The following is a 20,046-nucleotide window of genomic DNA, read 5'->3' as shown; positions in this document are numbered from 1 at the left end:
CAGGTAAGTGGGAATTGTAACATGGTAGTTCCAGTCGAGTGACTGCCCTCTTGACAGTCGGGGCCTACAATCTTTTCCCCCCTGCATTCACTATTATGCTGTAAAGAAAGTTGAGTTTAATTAATTGCCTTATGAATAAGCCACATGTTAGTGGTCAGATGTATTTTAATGACATAGACACTGTTAAAAATGAAAATGTTACATTTCTCATTAGTAATAACAGCAATCAGACTACGAGGCACTCTATTTAGGTTAAATGTAGGGTACAGTAGAGAAAGCCATGACTTAAACCCATTGTTTGCGTTTTCTCCACAGTTTGAGTTACAATCCATGCTGATACACTGCGACATTACGCGCGCTCAAAGAGAAGCATGTAACGATCTTCCAGCGCAGGCATCGGTAAGATTTAATTTCACCTCACAACTTTGTTTGCATTAGTGATGTCTTGAATGAATAATATGCTTCATTGTCTTGTGAACTATTAGCCACGCCATGCCATGACATGCTGACATGAAAAAGAACAATAGCTTACAGTTTTATTTAAAACCTTAGTGACCAGTGTGAATTCCACAACTATGGAAGAATTCCCGCTCATCTTTTAAATCTGCCCCATGACTCGTCTTTGTTTTCACCCTCCTACATTCTTTCAGTCCTCCAATCGCTTCCCATTCAAACCTTGAGTCATGAATAAACATGAGCCTTTCAGAGTTATGGTATCTCTTTTCGTTCAGTGTGTTGAAACGGATTTAGTTGGGTCGCTTCGTCAGGGGGTCCGGCAACCCAACTAATTCCAGAAAGCGGAGTTTTTTCGCCTTTCTAGCCAGAGGGAGAGACCATGGCCTGCGCCATGGATTGTTGGGTGCTTTTGTTGGGGATAATTCTGATTTGCTCCGCTCAAGTAAGTTTGCTCTTTCATTGTATGCATTCCCTTACAGATAACCGAAGCGGGATTTGAGGTGAGCCTCGGGCGTTTTGGATTGCTAGTCTTTCCTAATTTACTTTATTGCATGTCCAGTTAAAATGAGATTGCTTTGTCATGCATACGTCTCTCTACAGCATAACATTGTATTGTACAGATTGCACATGTTGAAACACCTGCCCCAGCGCATGGATGTGTGTTGTAGACAGCGTGAAAGACTATTCTATAGCCTATTTCTTGCATACACCTGTGGCAGTATAGCAGCATATGAGCAGCATATGGGTTTTAAAGGCACCTGTGTGTGATTATTGCATTAGACAATAATGAAGAGAATTATGCCAGAATAGACTATACCAGTTGGAAGTGTAGACATTAACTTATCAATTAACATCCTTAACAAATTTATACTAATGCTATGAAATACATATGTGTACTGGAGCACATGTGCTTTATTCTACAACAATATAATAAACAAATGTGCAATCTCTTTTCTTTTTCAATAGAGAAATGGGGGCCCCGCTGGTCCAGCAGGTCCTGCCGGAGTCCCTGGAATCGATGGCATTGCTGTAAGTTCACTGATGCCTCTTGTAAAGGAAGAATAGAGCTCCTCCATCCTTTGGTCTTAAGTTACGGAGGGCATGACCTGAATGTGGGGGGAAAGGACACACCCCTGTTTTAAAAGCCAAACACATGATATTATAGCTTCAAATAGGGTATTGTTGGTACTCATGTAATTCTTTGTGGATGAATATTGCACGTTTATAACCATGCCTTCTATTTTAGGGGGATAGAGGGGATGATGGTGAAGATGGCCCACCTGTAAGCACCATTTCCTGTTTTGATTATTCTTTCATATTCTATTCAGTTGTATTGTCAATATTGGGTCGTTATTAACTGGGCCATTCAAACAATGCTTTTGCAGGGCCCCAATGGAGATGGCGGTAAACCAGGCTCTGCAGGTCTCCCCGGGCTGCCTGGAGCTGACGTGAGTAGTCTGAATGTGTGATATGGGGGATTGTTGGCTGTTATTCCAGCTGCTAGATGGTGCCACTGAGACAGAATTGTCCAAGAGAGCTGACAGTGAGCTGTCAGTGCTCATTATGCAAAATTGTCTCATTTGCAAATTTGGCCCAAGTTTGAACTTGATGCCCCCTCCCCTGGGGGCGTATTGAGGTGTATTGTGATGTGCCTCGGGTGGTTCTTTCTAGGAGGTCAAAAAAATGCTGAGAATTTTTGGAGGTGGACCTTAAGGTAAAGAATCCTTGAAGAGTTTTCCCTTTGTAGACAACAGTCTTTTTGTTTGAGTGGGGAAAGCTGCAGCCTGGACTTAATTAAATGCTGATCCTTGTGAAAATGGAAGCCTGGGTTGGGTTAGGAAAACAGGATCATTATGATGCTAAGTGCCTCCTCACCAGAGGAAGAGTCCACATTGGAGCTGGACAGTTGGCCTAACAGAGGAGCACAGGCATGGATCCTTTCATTTGCAAGCAAAAATACCATCTTTTATTCAACATATTTTTAGCTTGGGTCTGCAGTTGGTTAGTGCAACAGCAGCAGCAGAGCCCCATATTCTATATCCTTGTGAATAGTAATATCATTCGTGTTGCCAAAGGCCCTTTGATCCGCTCTGTAAGGTGGTGTTTTGCCTTCCCCCAGCGTTTCTCTTGGGCTCCACAATGTGAGTGTATATCTTGGCTGGCCCTTTTGGTCAGTGAGTCCCTCCTGTTGAGAATCCTCAAGCTGGTGTGGAATGATGGCCGTGAATGGGGGTTTGTTTGAGACAGTGGGCTGGAATGCAGCCTGTCTGTCAGCAGCAGTCTCAGGAGTCCGAGGCAGTCTGGCTTTGAAAGTCTGTCAAAATACCTGCTGTAGGATCCCAGACCAAATGAGCAGCTATAGTATCAGGGCCCTTAATTAATTAAGTTTTTCTTTTAAGACCATTGCATGGAGTCCAAGGGCTGTAATTTAAATGATGGACAATGTGCAAAGTCCACAGTCTAACTAAAGTTAATTTAATAACTAGGCAAAATCAATATGCTAATTTATAATTTAACTTATAATTTGATAATTATAATATAATATAAAACCATGAGCAAGATCCTAAGCACAGACATTGGTGGGTGAGCTCAGTGCTTCTAAAGACTACATGATAACTTTACTTCCTGCATGAGACACTTTGCTCATTCACTGACACTGCACTTTGCCCATCATTTGAATTGGGGCCCAGAGTGTTTTAAATAAAGCCATATGAATCTCGCTTTGGAGCTTCTCTTACCAGTGGCTCGGTGCAGAGTAAATGTGACCTATTTGAACATGACCTGTCAGTTTTACTGTAGGTGGGTGGAGCCTGCATGTTAATTATATATGCCCCATGCTCCCTAAGGACGAGTGTGAGAACATGCCAGATCACATGATGTCTATCCTATTTTGGATATTGTTGTTGTTAATGATGATGATTGTTATCATTATTGTCGTTATTGGCTGTTTTTGTTGTTGTTGATTATCATTATTATTATTGCTGTTGTTTGCATTATTCACCAGAATTCAGTAGTATGGTCTAATTAGTTTGAATCTGTAATTTAATGAAGTTGTCTAAGCACATAAAGTTAATAAATGAGAGTATTGAGCTTGTGGAGTATACCCAGTTTGACCTACACACAACAGCAGAGCTTCAATGAGAATCTAATAGCGTTACAATCCAGAGCTGATTACTCTGTCAGTCTCACAATGCAGCAACAGCAATCATTCCCCCCCCCCCCCATTCCCGTAGAGACAGTCCTTTGAATGCTACTTTTTTGTTTGTTAAGGAGCATGGAAACAGAACGTCGATAGTCTGGCCCCGGTTGATCTTCGCCTTGTTATGATTAATTAGTTAACGCCCCTCATCTTTCTCTGTTTTCATCCAGGGATTGACCGGCCCTGTTGGAGACGCCGGACCAGACGGCCCTGCCGGACAGAAGGTGACTGCCTAATGAGACGCTACTCAGCTTCTTTCTGCCTGAGAGACCCGCGGTGGCAAGTGGCCAACCTGTTGTCTGCTGCTGCTGCTGCAGTTGCTGTTGTGGTAGCTCTGCTCGGGCACAGGCACAGCCACTATTCTGGGAAATGCATTGTGCAAAGCAATTCCTCGTGACCAATAAGCCTTAATCCTGTCTGTGTACCCCCATAATCTCCATGGGTAGCAGGGCTCTCAGCATCAGCCCTTATTAAGCTAACAACCAGTGGGCCAGTGTGTACGTATGGCAGCGTAGGTGCACTGACAGAGGTGGGATCCAGCCAGCACCTGATTACTTTACCTGTAAGATACGGTATCTTGTAGAATACTGTGTCACAAGAAGGGCCTTAATTATGTTTCCTATTAAGATGTATTCTCTCTGCAAATAGTAATGACAAATCACAACAGGCTTACCCACTCACAAATAGGGTTTCAGCTGCACTGGCACGCAAAGGCTTTAGTCTGAGAGGCTTTGATCTTCTGACAGATGTCAGCATTCCAGTGGTAATGCTTTAAATTGGGTAGCAGTGAGGCTCCCCAAAATGTGGTTGACTTCTCTTGCATGAGAGTGGAGGTCAATGGGAAGCTGACCAATAATTTTTTCTCTGTTTCAGGGAGAACCTGGCAAACCTGGACCTCGCGGCTTATCTGTAAGTGAAAAGACATATATTTAAATGCCTGTGTTGTGCTTTATATGAAATCATTGTTCAATAGTTATAATGACTGTATTGTAAAGTGTTCAAAATTATGTCATCCACAGGGTATTGGCCCAGATGGACCCCCTGTAAGTATACTGGATTGAAAACTGACACTGTCAGAGTATGTGGGGTCATTGGTGTCACATGGTGTCATTGAGTTACTCACTTGCATTCACCGTGCTTTCAAACAGGGACCACCAGGGCCAGGAGGCCTTCCTGGTGAATTGGGCAAAATCGGAGCTCCCGTAAGTACTGGTCATCTTTTGTACTGGTCATCTTTTGTTTTACTATGTCAACACATAAACATCTAGCAGCATCAGGACAAAGACACAGGACATACAGTATAGACAGCTAATGCACATGACCTTTAACAGTAACATACAGCTAATGCACATAGCCTTTAACAGTAACAGACAGATAATGCACACATTCTTTAACAGTGCACAGTTACTGTAATTTAGGACTATTGGAGTGTTATGCTGATGACATGTTGGCCCGTCTGGTGACCTAACTGGCCAAATTCAAGACACAATTTAATCCCTGTCATTGGATGATATGTGTGCCAGCACAGGTGTACAAACTTGAACAAGCCTTTTCCAATACAAAGGCTTCCATTATGAAATGAGTGTCCTCTGTTTTACCTTTTATCCTTTATGATTAGCTAAGCATTAGTGAATATTCATATGTTATTAGTCTTACTTACTTATTCATTTGGCGGATGCTTTTATCCAAAGCGACTTACAAGTGGCAGTCTCCCCAAAGTAACTTGGGGTTAAATGGCTTTCTCAAGGACTCAATGGTAGCAGCCCGGAAGTGAACTTTTTTGGCTACTGCATGCTTGTTCAGCTCTTTAGCCACTAGGCCATGAATTTCCCCTTTCTTGAATTTCCCCTTGAGGATCAATAAAGTCTATCTATCTATCTGTGACCTACCCTGCAGCTTCATTGGCTGCCCACTGACCACGGGTCCACTGAAGCAGTGGGAATACAGCTTGTCATCCCACTCCAAAGTATTGACATGCTTGGGCCTGGTTCACATAGTTGCCTAGTGGTGCAGACCTGAGAGAATCTATGATTGTGTGTGAGGGAGGCTTTATTTGTCTCTTAGTATCGCCTATACCAGGAAAATAGAGCAAGAACTGAAATAAGATTGAAAACTATAGCATAATATTATCAATGCTAACTGCATGAAGTAATGAAACTAGAGACTGATATACCTCGACAGGCCTGTCTTGAGCTGTTCTCTGTTGGAGACATTAACATACATTCTGGTGAATTGTTCTGCGATTAATCGATTGTGATGTGCTATACCTTAGGGATCTATGGGCGTGCGAGGGCCTTCTGGACCCAGGGGACCTACTGGACCCAGAGTGAGTATTTACCCTGTGCCCTGACAAGATGACCCTTCCTTGACCTTTCAGGGATTTCACAGCGTGTCTGAAAGAAACAGTGTCATCGCTGTGTGCATGGCAGCGGTGATTGCCATTTACACTTGTATTCTAGTCTCCAGGTTCAGGCATGCGTTTGAGGTGATTACTGTTGTGAAATGGGATTTTTGTTTTCTCAAAACATGTGGTTAAAATAGCTGGGATTTAGAATTTTGCCACTTAATAGGGGCTGTTTGTAGTCTGCTCATGACCACAACTGTGTGATTTTGCCGCATTGGATGATAAAAAACAACATTTTCTTTGTTTTTAGGGAGCAGCTGGTGCGTTGGGTGGCACAATGGAGTTGGTAAGAACTATGGAATTATTACAAGATCTATGCACTCTTATAGATATGAAGCAAGAGCAGATGCCATGTATGAAGCTTATGGTGCTTCTTAAGGGTTACCAGGCAGTGAAGAAAAGTAGCCTACTATTGACATCCCAAGACCAATGTCTAAATGGGATGTGTTTTACCTGCAGGGCAGGCCATTTAAAACATTACGATAGAATGAAGAGGCACTTTAAAAGTTAACTTTAATTAACATTTTCTGTGTAAAGTGTTTAGACATCCAGTGGGGGTTATTAAGACAGTATTTCTGTGTTCATTAAAATGCTAATATATTTGAAAGAAAAGTTAAATAGATAAATATATAAATGCAATATTAATGAGCCTTCATTTGGTTGATGCAGAAATAAATACAATGTATTCACGGATGCATGCAGTTCATTCAGTGTGTCCTAATGCACCATAATGGTGGTTCAGCCAACAGCGTTGTAACAGTGAAACATTTCAGTAGGAAATACTGTATGGGGTTCAGACTTCATATAGGTGTATTCAGAAATTGTTCTGAAATGTTCTTTGGTTTAATCCCTGTTTTCTGTCCTGCAGTGTGCCAATGCCTGCCCACCTGGGGCACCTGGCCACCCGGGCCTTCCAGGGATGAAGGTCAGTTTAATCCCCCGATGATGCACAGCAGACATCTCAAGTTATGTGTTGCTGCGGTTTGCATAGTTAAGATACATTTGCATAATGTAAATGTTCTCCGGCACTTGTAAAATGTTCTACTTGTGCTCATACTTGTAAGAGGTCATATTTACGGTACCTGTGTTTCAGGTTTCACTCTTTGACCCTCAGCTGTATGTCTGATGCCCACAGTGGTATATCATGCTTGTTCAGCATGCTTGTTTGTACTGTATCAAGTGCTTGCTATTTTCTACAGGGTCACAAAGGTGTGAAGGGTGAGGCTGGGGAGCCTGGAAAACAAGGACACAAGGCAAGTGCAGAGCTGGCTCTGAGATTATGGGCCCTTATTTGAATTAACTTGGGTTACATTAGACACACACACACACACACACACACACACACGCGCACACACACACACACACACAATGTGATTTCTGTCGAGGAGCCTGGAAAACAAGAACACAGGGCAAGACAGTGCAGAGCTGGCTCTGGCATTATGGCATTATGGGCATTATTGGAATGATGGTGCAAAGTGCAAAGTTTTAAGTCTAACTAAAGCTTATTTGGTAACTGGGCAAAATTGTTAATGTAACACCATATGCAAGACATTAAAACACAAAGACTGATGATTTGGCTCAGTGCTTCCACATGGCCACACGATAGATATAGTTCATGCACAAGAACTTTACTTTTTGACAAACTCTGCACTTTGCCCACCATTCCACAACAGCATTATGTTTGGCTTTGTAGCACACATGCTGTGCATGGAATCAGCTCCCAAGAAGCATATTATTCACTTATAAAACATTTATTGTCCTGTAAACTTTCATATAAATCAGTGGTACTGAGTATGTTTTCTGTCATTCCCCAATTTGGAGGTGGGGAATTCCCCACCTGACCTCATCACCCCAGCAAAACAGTAACATTAAAATATTAGTTTTGCTTTGTGGTTCCATGTTACATTTCCCATCTCGGTCCCTTGGATCTAATCTAATTTATATGTGACCTGTTTATATCGCCTGTGTTTGTGTGGCTATTTTGTTTTGAATGTTTGATATTCAGTGTAAAAAAAACAAAGGCATTAATCAAGATTAAAAAAGACAAATTGTTCATCGCGCACCAGGTCATGTCTCTACTCCCCACTCTTTGAGAGCCACTGATATATAGGCATGATTCATGTGATTGTTAACTATGTAAGTGGCATGGCTAATGTGCAAATGCACTGCATGCTGTAATGTCAGTGGCAGTACATACTCACTGAATACATTCAACCATTTTCCTTCCCACTTCCTTTAATGGAAAAATCAGATCAGTTCATGCTTCATGCAGATCAAATCAGTTCATGCTTGTTTTAAATCACTATTTGCAATTACAGTCAATTCAATGAATAAAATGATAGACTATGCGTGATACCCATCGGGTTATCTATTAGTATCTAAGCAATGAAAAAGCTAATTGGAGAAGTGCATCATCACATAGTGCCCATGGCCAGGCCATATCTACACTGGCTACTTTCGATAATACAGACTGATATGAATGATGAGATTGCTTTCAGTGCTAAGCTGAACTCCTCTAAGTACACAATGGTATCTTCTACTTCACATGAATAACTTAATCAGCGATGGGAATCAGTGCCTGTTTATTATTGCCATAACAACCAGCTCTTGTTCAAGTGGCTCGTGGACCCTGAATGCATTACCCATCACTAACGAGATAAAGAGGGAACTTCTGAATGTTCTCACTTCACTGGTCAAGATGGCACCCACTGATAATGGATGGCTAATGTGTGATTGTTATTCCCACAGGGAGAAGAGGGAGACCAGGGAGCATCTGGTGAAGTCGGAGCCCAAGGGCCTATGGTGAGGCATCGTGCTTTGTTTCAACCTGGATTGATTTGGCTGCGATTAGAGTCCATATCAGAATTGGAAATGGCTTTAAATCAAGATCTGCCATAGACAAATAGAGAAAGAATTTGTCACGGAAGAGGCAGTGGTAGTTTGTAGAAGTACATGAAACCAATGTTACAAAGTTATTCATACTCATCTCGCTTGCGGGGATTCAGATTAACAATAGTTGTCAGATTGCAGAGCAATGCCAGATACACTCCATCTTGTCCTGAAGGCTCCCCTCAGACTGAGAGGGTAGTGAACAGGAACTGCCAGCGATGGCCTTTAACAGCTTGAGCTGTCTCGGTCTCATTGCAGGGGCCACAGGGGATCCGGGGGTCAACGGGAATGATGGGACCCAAAGGAGAAATGGTAAGGAGTGGCGTACCTTCCACCCCAAAGGCTCCGAGGAGCACCGCATAAGCATGACAAACAGCATCCCGCGGCTGCTCTCGGGCGCTGTGCCTTTCGTTTTATTATGTTTATTTATTTATTGTTAATGCCAGTGGACGGGGACACCATTATAATGTTTTTATTTATTTATTTATTCATTTATTTTTTACTATTATTATTCTCCTTCTTGCAGGGAGCTCGAGGCCATGACGGAGACCCAGGTTTGCAGGGCGTCCAGGGGGCCACTGTAAGTTCCACGCGCCAGATTAACCTTACGGCTCCATGACTAAGTCCCTGCACCAGCCACCACACTGTACTCATCTGTGACAGACAGAAGAAAGTGACTCTCAGGCACAAAATAATCCTCAGAAGGCTGTTTCCCGGATGGGGAAGTCAAAGGCCTAGGGCTGTTGTACAGTTTAATCCATGTTTTGGAAGTGAGCCGTTGGTGTCAGCCAGAAACAGTGACATTATTTTTTAGAATGCTAGTGACAGGGCTTGGCTTTATCAATGCTTTGCTTTGGTTGAACATATTGTGAAGAAAAGTTAGCAGCAAAATATTTGCAAAAACATTTGCAGGAACTTAAATCATATAGTCATAAAATAATTGAGGAGAAAAGAGTATAAAATAATTGTTTTGGTTAAATGTTATGTGTATTTATGTATACAAAAATATATGTTATATTTATGATAATGTATATACAGTGTATGGTATATACGGTATAGTCTGTATGGACCCTTTCAGGAGAGTTCCATTATCAGCATCATAGTTGGCCCCACAAGACTTCCTTTTTAACATTCCATATGTTATCTTAATGCAGAGGAAGTAGATTCGGGCCCAAATAGAAAGTTCAAGCATTGTTTTTGTTTTTATTGATGAAAGGGTCTATATAACAACCATTGTTTTCATTTTAGGGTGACATGGGCCAGAGAGGAGTGATGGGTGAGAGGGGTCCCAAGGGAGAGCAAGTAAGACCTCATCATTAAGCACCAGCTCCTTCAGCTCTTACTGTAGTTGACTGTTCTTTACACGCAGGCTGATTTTTGGTGGCTTAATTTTCTGCTCTCATTGCACTCCAGGGTGGTCAAGGTTCAAGGGGCATCACTGGCCTTCCAGGACCAAAGGGTGATTCAGTAAGTGTAATGTTCTCTTAATGTGATAGTTTGCTAATATCTCACCAGAGTCTTGTTGTCACCGCAATAGTTCTGTTTTTCTCCTGTAATGCTGGTAATCTTTTCTTCTAGGGCCTGCCTGGCGTGGATGGCCGTGAGGGCATTCCTGGTATGCCAGGTTCAAAGGTAGGAATCTCATTAATGCACCACATGCAGTTATTCTCTATGTGTGAAGCCGGGCTGTGAACCTCAGACGTCTCACTCCATCTGTTTCATTGTGCAGGGCAGCTCAGGTAAACCTGGTTCTCCTGGCGAGGTCGGGCTCCAGGGACTTCCTGTAAGTATGACAGGTGTTCTTCCTCAGCAATGTTGTGCATGAGATATAGGTTGAGTGTTTGATTCCTGCTCAGTTGTGTGTTATGCATATTATATTACTCAGCAGAATTATGATTGTAGGATTATACACATCCCAGCAGCACTAAGGACCCTGTCTTCCAAAAACAGCATCATATCTGCATATGAATGTTACTTTATAGTGCCACTATGAATCAATGTGATTCTGCAGTGCATTCAGACATGAAAAGCGAGTAGTCGATTGCTATGGGGGCAGACTGTTTTTGTTTATATACAATTCATGAAGGCACAGCCCAAAACAATAGCCTCAAGGGAATGTAGGAAACATATTTCTCCCCTGTCACACTGGAGTTACCTTATAGGCTGTGTCCTTGAATGACATCCAACAGCTTCTCTGAATTGTCCCCCTCCACAACACACATTTTATTCAGCAAACCCTCATCAAAGCAGGAAAATGCAATAAACAGTAGACTTCTGAGGAAAACATGATGCATTTGAGTTCTCGAGTGGTACGCAAGTGGTGGTTTCTGAGTGATGTTTGCTGGAGACTAGAACATGTGCTAAGCCCCTCTTGACAGGTACCCACTTTGCTGGCACAGGATGATGTTGCAAATGAACAACATAACATTTCTAGCAAACAAAATGAGCAAATACCTTGCGTTTAAAATGAAATATATACCGACATGCTCCAAACAGCTTTTGACTTTTTTTTCCTCCTTTCCTGTTTGTGTGGGATAGTGAAATGGTGAACTTTTAGCCTGCACCTAGGTGCAATGGCTGCATGCCTTCAAAGGCTTTTTTCGAGGCGTCGTCAAAGAGGTCTGCTTTGATCTCGCTGAAGTGGTGGGATGCTGCTAAACAATGTTGTTGTGTGCGGGAGTAGGAGGGAAACAGTTGAACGCAAGCTGTTTGTTGTTTCCCCTTCTGTAGGGTTTACCTGGCATACCTGGACCCAAGGGCATGGGTGGAGAGAAGGTGAGTGTTGCACTGTAAGATGTTTACAGACTCAAATCAAAGTCTAATGGGCTGCATCCTGCCTTGGTACGGGGGTGGCTGCACTATGTCATAGTTTATGCTGTTTCATAAAACAGTTGATGGTGTAGAAAACTTAGTTTAAAACTTATTCTTCTTTGACTGATATTTTTAGGGTGGTTTTCATGAATTCTCTATTAGCATTCATTACAACATAGACACAAAGACACAAATGTTATGAATTAAAACCTCTGGGAACAAACTCAATCTGACCTTTTAAGAAAGCACTTTCTGCAGGTATTTCCATATAAATACTCTTGTGATTGAAGAGAGAGAAAAGAAACCCAGACAATTGCTTTTATTCCGCAGGGCAGCTCTGGAGACCCTGGTCTCCTCGGGACAATGGGCTCTGCCGGTAAACAAGTGAGTAGATAAGCCCTTAGCTGGTCATTCGTCACCAATAACGGCACACTTACGGTGTTTGCACACCATTACACTGCCATTGTCTCTTTTACCTTCTTCCAGGGCGAGCGAGGAGAACAAGGAGAGCTCGGCCCGATCGGACCCATTGGAGAGCCTGTATGTTTTACTTTCATTTCCTGCCATGAAACGTTATCATTTAATTACATTTCTGGGCCGCGCTGGCACCTGTTTGAGGAACAGCTGTCCTAATGGAAATTATGCTATTTCTATTCTGGTCGTCGCTTTCTCACCGTGTGTGTGTGTGTGTGTGTGTGTGTGTGTGTGTCACACAGGGTGATCGAGGAGAGCAGGGACCTGATGGGCCAGCTGGAAAACTAGGTGCCAGAGTAAGTGACAGCTAGCTTCTGTATGTGTGTGTGTGTGCTGCTGACAGATGCTGACAAATTACACAAACACCTTGAAAACGAAGCTCACGAAAACCATATATCAACACATCAACACATGCTTAAGTGTCAGGAATAATTAATGCCCTACGGTCAATTTTTGTTTACAGTGTAAAAAGAAGTTTGTGGGGTCTTACCTCCATGTTTTACCTGTCTATACATGATATCCAGTTAAGGATTACACCATAGCATGATGTCATTGTGACTCAGGACTCTCTGAGAGCAACAATAAAAGAATGAGCTTTAGCTGCAGAGGAAACGTAGTCACAGTGAGTTAAACTAGTTGATTTGGAAAAGCTCCCACGTCTTCTCTTATCACCAGGAAGCTCAAGCCAACAGACAATGCGTGCCTCAAATGATAGGTGACTTCTATCAGAGGGCCATAATTCATTTGTACATGAAAGCTAAGCCTTCTCCCCACAGTTCAAAAGATAGGAGCCATCACGCGACAAAAAAAACAACAAAAAAGCAAAAAAACAAACAAAATGAGAATAAAATAAAACAAGGGGAATGATAAAAGAATAACGAGAGACAGAGAGTAATCACGGGTGGAGCACAGAGAACAAGCACAGGAATACTCTGTTGGAGGTAGAGGCCCAGGCAGGCTAAGCAGGAATTCCCCAGAGAATAGGGCCGAATGAGATCCCATGGAAGAGCTATTTTCACAGTAAGGGGAGAGTTTCTCTGTGAGGTAGCCCCTCTCAAAGAGCCCTCTGTTTCCCCAGCATTCCACACACAGCCGAGCACAGATCAAAGGTACACACCACAGTGGGGAGATGAGACACACACACACACTCCCACAACACACACACTCCCACAACACACACACACACACACACACACACACACACACACTCCCACAACTCACCTAAAACAAAATCAAGGAAACAAAGATAAAAAAAAAAACCATTAGGTTGAATTTGTTCCTGTTCATTGCATATTGGATTTATCAATTTCCTTTCATTGAACTTTAGGGGCCCAAAGGTGATCTCGGCTTGCCAGGACTTCCTGGACCTCCTGGTCTTCCTGGAGTGAAAGGGGACAGAGTAAGAGAATACCTTGATTCTTCACCGCTCTTGTTGTAGATTTGTACCATGCCTCTCATGTTAAAATAGCTTCCCCAGTACATCTCTCTGGACCTTCCAGTTTCTCACTGTCTCAATATCTTATTCAGTAACAATATCAGTTACATCGAATTTTAACATTGCCTTTTTAAACTTTACAATGACACTGGCTAATCAAACACATTTATTTCCATTTATTGTTTGTATTGTAAATTGTATTGTATTAACCTTTGAGTGTGCTGTTGAATCTTACAGGGCGAGGGTGGCGAGCCTGGCCCGAAGGGAGAGCAGGTATGGCCTGAGTCTGTTTCTCTCCAACATAATAGATGATGGTTCATTCATTATTGCAGTCTTGTTGGCATAGATGCTACACCACATGTAACAAGACCATAGTCCATGGTCTGACTCGAGAATCTGCTACTTTTCTTGTGCCCAACACTTTTCCAAATCTCACTTCCAGGGACAACAAGGAGCGGAGGGAACCCCAGGAGACAAAGGAGACCTCGTAAGGAGCTTTGGCTCATTTATATGGCATCAGATGCACTAGAGATGTAGATTGGACATAGCCAGATTGATCCATTCCAGGCAGTCGTTTTCTGCAGGAGTATTCTCACCTCTGCCTCTCTCTAAATGGCTCTTATTTTGCCTCAATTACAGGGCGAGACAGGAGAACCAGGACCTAAAGGAGCGGTTAGTTTTGCAAATCTGAATTTATTCATTTCATTGCTGACTTCTCTACAAGCTGGTCACGTCTCTCAGACCTTGCCCCGCTGTAATACATCAATACTCACCTAAGAGAGCATCATTAATTAATGTCAATTAAATCTCAAGGCATCCACCTTCACACATTTGTACATTTCCTATCTCTTTACCCTCAGACAAATGTATTCATGCATCAGTCCGTTTCCTCTCACGATCTTTAATGTCGATGTGGCTTCTATCTATTGCTTCCTCTTTGCCACCTTCAGTTTTGGAACTGAACTCACACTCTCCTTTACCTAAATCTGTTGCTTGTGGTTGGTTGATGGGAGTCCAAATTGAGCTTGCATGATCCCAGCTTGTTTCCTTCACTAATCCTGTCATGTCTTTGGCTGTGTAGGCCTCTCAGACCGAATTGATTTTGCGCTATCTCTCATTACAGACTGGAAACCCAGGAGAGCCAGGGAACAGGGGTGCAGAGGGTTCCCGCGGGCAGCCTGGCATCCAGGGGCCTGCCGGTACACCAGGACCGCGCGGCATGCAGGGAGACAGGGGATCACCAGGACCTCGCGGGTCCCAGGGGCCAGCAGTAGGTGCCAGTTTGTTTGGGCAACAGACACAGCAAGCAGACTTATCACTTTGTCAGTTGTCAGTTGGAGTATGGTGTAATCCTTTAGAAAGCAAAGCAACCACATTTCCTTTCTTAGTGTGCTACCTTGCTATCTATTTGTAAACTATTCAGTATTTGACTATCTGCTATCTATGATTGCTTTGTAAACTATACAGTTTCACAATGCAATACATTTGTGCAGACGTTAAGTAAAAACCTTCCTTCTACTTGCAGGGCAAAGAGCCAAGTGATCAACAAATCCGACAAGTCTGCATGAGAGTTATGCAGGGTAAGGCTCAGATCTCCATTACACACAATGCGTGATGTTTCCTTTAATGATTTGCCCTGTATTTGATGTCTCCCCTGTATTTGAAGTGCCCCACAACAAGACGACCGGTTGCCAATCAGGAGAGGGGGAGGGGGTGAGGAAAGGGGGTGCTCGCATCTTGTTTTTTTTGTTTATTTGCAGGATGAGACAGGCCATCAGACTCCCAGCGTGATCTTCAAAAACACTTTTAAAAAAGATTTGAAGTTGAAGTTGTGGTCTCAGATCTGGTTCTCTACCGACTGGCTGCCACTTCAGTGTGATTCATGACTTTTTCATCACCACGCTCTCCTGAAAAATGCATTTGGCCTTCAGCAGAGTTGCACTTTCTGGCTGGGTGCAAAAAGGAGAGGAAAGAGAAAAGGAAAAGAATCCTACCAAATTCAGCCAAAAGCAAAAACAATATGAATGTCCACTGAGAGACCTCGAAGTGAACTTCACTGACAAGCAGTGGAGCATAGCACTGTGGAAAAAACTGAATTTGGATTTGTTAGACCATGAATAGATTTACTTTAGTGTAACTAGAAGTGATAAATGAACAATGCATGGATGATCAGGATTTTCTGCTTTAAGGGAGGAACCAATGCTGCAACACTACCAGAGTTGAGTGAATTTTTCATGGCTTACTGATGCTGGTACTCTACACAAGCAATATTTACTTTCATTTTCAAGTACATTTTCAAGCGTATTTATTCATTTAGTAAACATGTCAACAAGCATGGAAGCAAAGGCAGATTCCCATCCAACAACAATCATAGGAGCCACTGAGTGCCCCATCATTTCGTTTTGATTCCATCTTACAGAAGTGACATCATATTGGTGTGTGTGCTACAGGGAGTCCACAGAGGATCCTGGTGAAGCATCACAGTTGTTTGTATGGGTTTGAATCCTGATTGCATGTTGACAAATGCATAAATGTGCCATGTCACGTTGGATAAAAGTGTCCGCTACATTCCAGTCACTTTACTTTACAAAGGGAAGATTATATGTTACTTGTTATACAGTATGTCATGCTTGTGCTGTGTGGATGGGATATATGTCACATGGGTGGATGGGACATATAGTTACATGAGTTACATGTTAAATGTTTTTTATATGGATTATCTGTGCCATGGAACATGTAATGGTAAATGTGTGGAAATGATTATCCCTATAGGACAATAAAGCCTATCTATCTATCTATCTATCTATCTTATAAGATTTTAGGAAGAATTTTAAGGGCTATGGCTAGTTGACATTAGTGAGGTTAGTTGAGTAGATGTATTGTGAGGACATTCAAGTGACTGGTCAAGTGGAGGGATGATCAAGTGGAGGGATGCATCCCATTCCAAATAGTCCATTTAATTCCAATAGAAAACCCATCCCCACATTTTGTATATGGTTTCTTTTCTATGAATATCATAAATCAACAGTGCCACGAAAACCAATGTGTCCTTATATGTAATGATTATTGAACCTGAGTCTGAATGTTCTCTTCAAACAATGAGTACTCTATAACTCCATGTTTTGTGTATGAAAGCACATTATCATTGCAGCGTTTCCACAGCACATGCTGAGCCTATCATTGTCTCTTTCCAAACTCCAGAGCAGTTGGCACAGTTGGCAGCCAGTCTTAGAAGGCCAGAGTCAGGAGCAGCAGGCCTTCCTGGTCGTCCAGGACCCCCAGGTCCCCCTGGTCCCCCAGGAGACAGTGGCTTCCCTGGGCAGGCAGGAGCAAGAGGTCTCCCTGGCTTGAAAGGCCCTCCTGGACTTATGGGACGCAAAGGACCGAAAGGTTTGACTCTCCGCATTAACAGAATTGTTCTATACATTTACGTTGTGCATTGTTTACATAATAATAAGACTATAATAATAAGACTAATTTGACTCTTCAACAACTTGGGATCTGTTTTTACAGCGTAGTATGATATGTGATGTAAAGCCTTTAGGACGGAGTTAACTGGGGTTGGTATAGGGTAACTGTTCATCTAATAATGTGTTTCCTACTCCCCTGTGGAAAACACTGTCCTTTACTGTGAGGTAGGGCTTTGGAGCGATGGCTGGGCTCTAATGATTTTGTGTCTGGTTCAGGTGAGTTGGGAGACAGAGGTGACCGAGGACCCACAGTGCGAGGACCCAAAGGCATGCCAGGACCTCCTGGACTACCAGGTAAGGAGTCATACAAACCCAATCAGATGGACAAAGATGGACAGACAGATATGTCGTAGCCCCCTTGGTCACATAACATCACGTAGTGAGTCCGCTTTGTCAGTTAACCTTTTGATATACTTCTGAGACAACTTTGCGGACATTTTCCTGACGTTCACATACAGTACATGCCACAGACTGGCAGTGAGATAGGCGAGGCTTGACTGAGAGTGGCAGTTTCAGGCCAGTTTTCCAAATGCATTCAGTCGCTCTTCAGGGAGGCCACTTTGTGCCTGCTATTCAATTGAAAACAGAGCCATTAAGCTGGGCTCCATGGAGCATGTGAGCGAAGCAAAGTCATGTCAGTAGCCTCAGGAAGGGAATTAGAATGTTGGAGACGGGTGGCGGGGTGCCACAGAGATAAAGGACACCAGAGCTATAAGTGGAAGTGAGAACGCACCGCGGTGTGTTTGTGTATGTGTGTGTGTGTGTGTGTGTGTGTGTGTGTGTGTGTGTGTGTGTGTTGGAGAGCTGGGTTGGTATAGAAATCAGCCGAGTAAGTGGCGGCACATATTCCCTGTGCGTGGCTCAAATGTGAAGGGACGGACGCGTATTACGGGCAGAGGCGGCGTGGGGCGAGTGGTCACCGTTCGCCCGTGGCGGGATACCGCCATGAATCAGCCTCTCCCGCTGTGCCATGCCACAAAGCCGTGCAGCCTTCATTTCCAGTTAATGTCCAGGTGGGGACCTACTGTGGCAGTGCGGCCGCAGAGGTGGGGGGCAGGTGGAATCCAGGGACAGCACCGGGGCCGACTCAATTCTCTGTCTCCCCACAGGAGAGCTCAGTTGTGGCCAAACCAGAATAGGCAATTTATATGCGCCTAGCTCTGCCTCTCTCCCTTCGCCCTCTTCATTTTCTCAGCTGTGACGAGATAATATGATTATTTTTTGAATTTTGAAGCCTCTTAATCGTTAGAACAGGATGTATGCCTTCTAAATGATATTAGAAGTCAGTATCGATTAGTGTCGAACAGGCTTATTTTAGGACCTCCTGATTTGTAATCTCAGTATGGTGTTCTCAATATGCTGTAAGAGAGAGAGAGAGAGAGAGAGAGAGAGAGAGACAGACTGTGTTATCTGTAACACTGGCTTTGGCAACACTGTATCCAAACAGTCATGCTAATAAAGCTCCTTTGAATTTGAATTTGAATTTGAGAGAGAGAGAGAGAGAGAGAGAGAGGGGGCAGGGAGGAAGAGATTACCGGCAGATTGTGCACATCTCACCTGTGCCTTATTTCTCATTTCAGGTGAGCCAGGTAAGCCCGGCTATGGCAAGGACGGGCGTGACGGCGCCAGAGGTCCACCTGGTATCCACGGTCAGCCCGGTGTCCCTGGGCCTCCTGGTTCTGCCGGCCCTAACGGCTACTGTGACCCTTCTGCCTGCAACCTCCCGGCTGGGTCAGCCGTCCTGGACACCAACATGAAGGGGCCAAACGACAACTAGGCCACTAGGGGGCACTAGCACAGCTGGGGCTGAAGCAGAGGAGAAGAGACTAACGTAATGGACAACTCCCCGAGGAAGCACACAACATTCTCACGGCACGTTTTAAAGCCAGAAAAACAGACGGGGACTGCAAACCTGTCAGCGCCAGTAGACCAGTGTGAGAATGTTCTGTGCCAGTCAGGGCCTGGGAACATCACACGGAGGGCTCCATTTCAGTTGTAGAGACATCACCAGAGTCATATTGGTCAAATATCTGATTTCAAATGTGGTCATTATTGTATTGTTTTGTGTCCTTTTTTTTGTTTGGTTCAAACTTGACATCTTGGTTTTTTTCCTTTTTTGTATTTTTTCCAGTTTTGAAAGGATTCCCTTTCAAACCCCTCTGCCTATGTTGTCAGCACTCTTCCATCTCCATAACGCAATCTGAAACTCACAGGATGTTTCTCTGTGGACAATATTCAACTTCTCTACCCATGGTTTCCACCCATGGTAAAACTACTACTTACCTTAGATCATATATCACAAACATTCCCCTCAAGAGAAGGAAGTAGTAAACAAATACAGGTGCCATCTAATTTTTCAATGTACCAACCCATTCTGTACCATAATGAGCAAAAGATAAACCTGCTGAAAGCGCTTGCGGTGTTATCCGTCTGTACAGTGATTGTGGCAAAGGATATGACTTTTATTTCACTTTCAAATAAACAGAGGGAGAAGGGACTTTAATAGAACCATTCACTTTGGCCGTCCATTCCGTTGTACAGTAAATGTGTAAGTGACTGGATTAGATGGTGCAGTGTCCTGCTCTTCGGAGGGCGCTGGAAGAGGTCACTCCTGCTCTACCTGGATTGGGTAGCGGGTGTCCAAGGATTTCCCCTTAAAGAGCTCAAAGTGGGGCTAACGCCAGTGTGCCAAGCAGCCAGATGATGCACAGTATTTCTATTTATTTTACCTAGGTATTATGTAAGGATGACATTGAAGTTTGTACAGATATCACGGAGATACAAGTGTTTTATATGAATTGTTCGATTCCAAATAAAGCTAGGTCTCAGCCTGTTCTTAAAGTTTTCTTTATAACTCTTGAGTGAAATCATATGTGGTTGCGCTAAAATGAAATCCACATTTGTCCTT

At 43.3% G+C, this 20,046-nt stretch overlaps 1 protein-coding gene across 1 annotated transcript; it reads left to right on the top strand.

Annotated features, from left to right (window-relative positions):
• Positions 1 to 737: 737 nt before the first annotated feature.
• LOC125311297 (collagen alpha-1(IX) chain-like) lies at positions 738 to 19,973 on the top strand. Its single transcript, XM_048269193.1, has 32 exons — positions 738 to 898; positions 1,423 to 1,485; positions 1,703 to 1,738; positions 1,842 to 1,904; positions 3,826 to 3,879; positions 4,529 to 4,564; positions 4,675 to 4,698; positions 4,804 to 4,857; positions 5,928 to 5,981; positions 6,310 to 6,345; positions 6,928 to 6,984; positions 7,259 to 7,312; positions 8,808 to 8,861; positions 9,207 to 9,260; positions 9,475 to 9,528; positions 10,197 to 10,250; positions 10,362 to 10,415; positions 10,527 to 10,580; positions 10,678 to 10,731; positions 11,679 to 11,723; positions 12,090 to 12,143; positions 12,246 to 12,299; positions 12,476 to 12,529; positions 13,561 to 13,632; positions 13,906 to 13,941; positions 14,111 to 14,155; positions 14,308 to 14,340; positions 14,792 to 14,938; positions 15,194 to 15,248; positions 16,870 to 17,058; positions 17,355 to 17,432; positions 18,719 to 19,973. Exons 1-32 carry the CDS (start codon positions 836 to 838, stop codon positions 18,913 to 18,915), a joined length of 2,031 nt encoding a protein of 676 aa, XP_048125150.1. The 5' UTR covers positions 738 to 835; the 3' UTR covers positions 18,916 to 19,973.
• The last annotated feature ends 73 nt before the right edge of the window (positions 19,974 to 20,046 follow it).

Source organism: Alosa alosa, chromosome 18 (genome assembly GCF_017589495.1).
Source record: "Alosa alosa isolate M-15738 ecotype Scorff River chromosome 18, AALO_Geno_1.1, whole genome shotgun sequence".
Classification (NCBI taxonomy): domain Eukaryota; kingdom Metazoa; phylum Chordata; class Actinopteri; order Clupeiformes; family Clupeidae; genus Alosa; species Alosa alosa.
The sequence above is the reverse complement of the archived record's forward strand: the minus strand, read 5'-3'. Positions and strand labels throughout refer to the sequence as shown.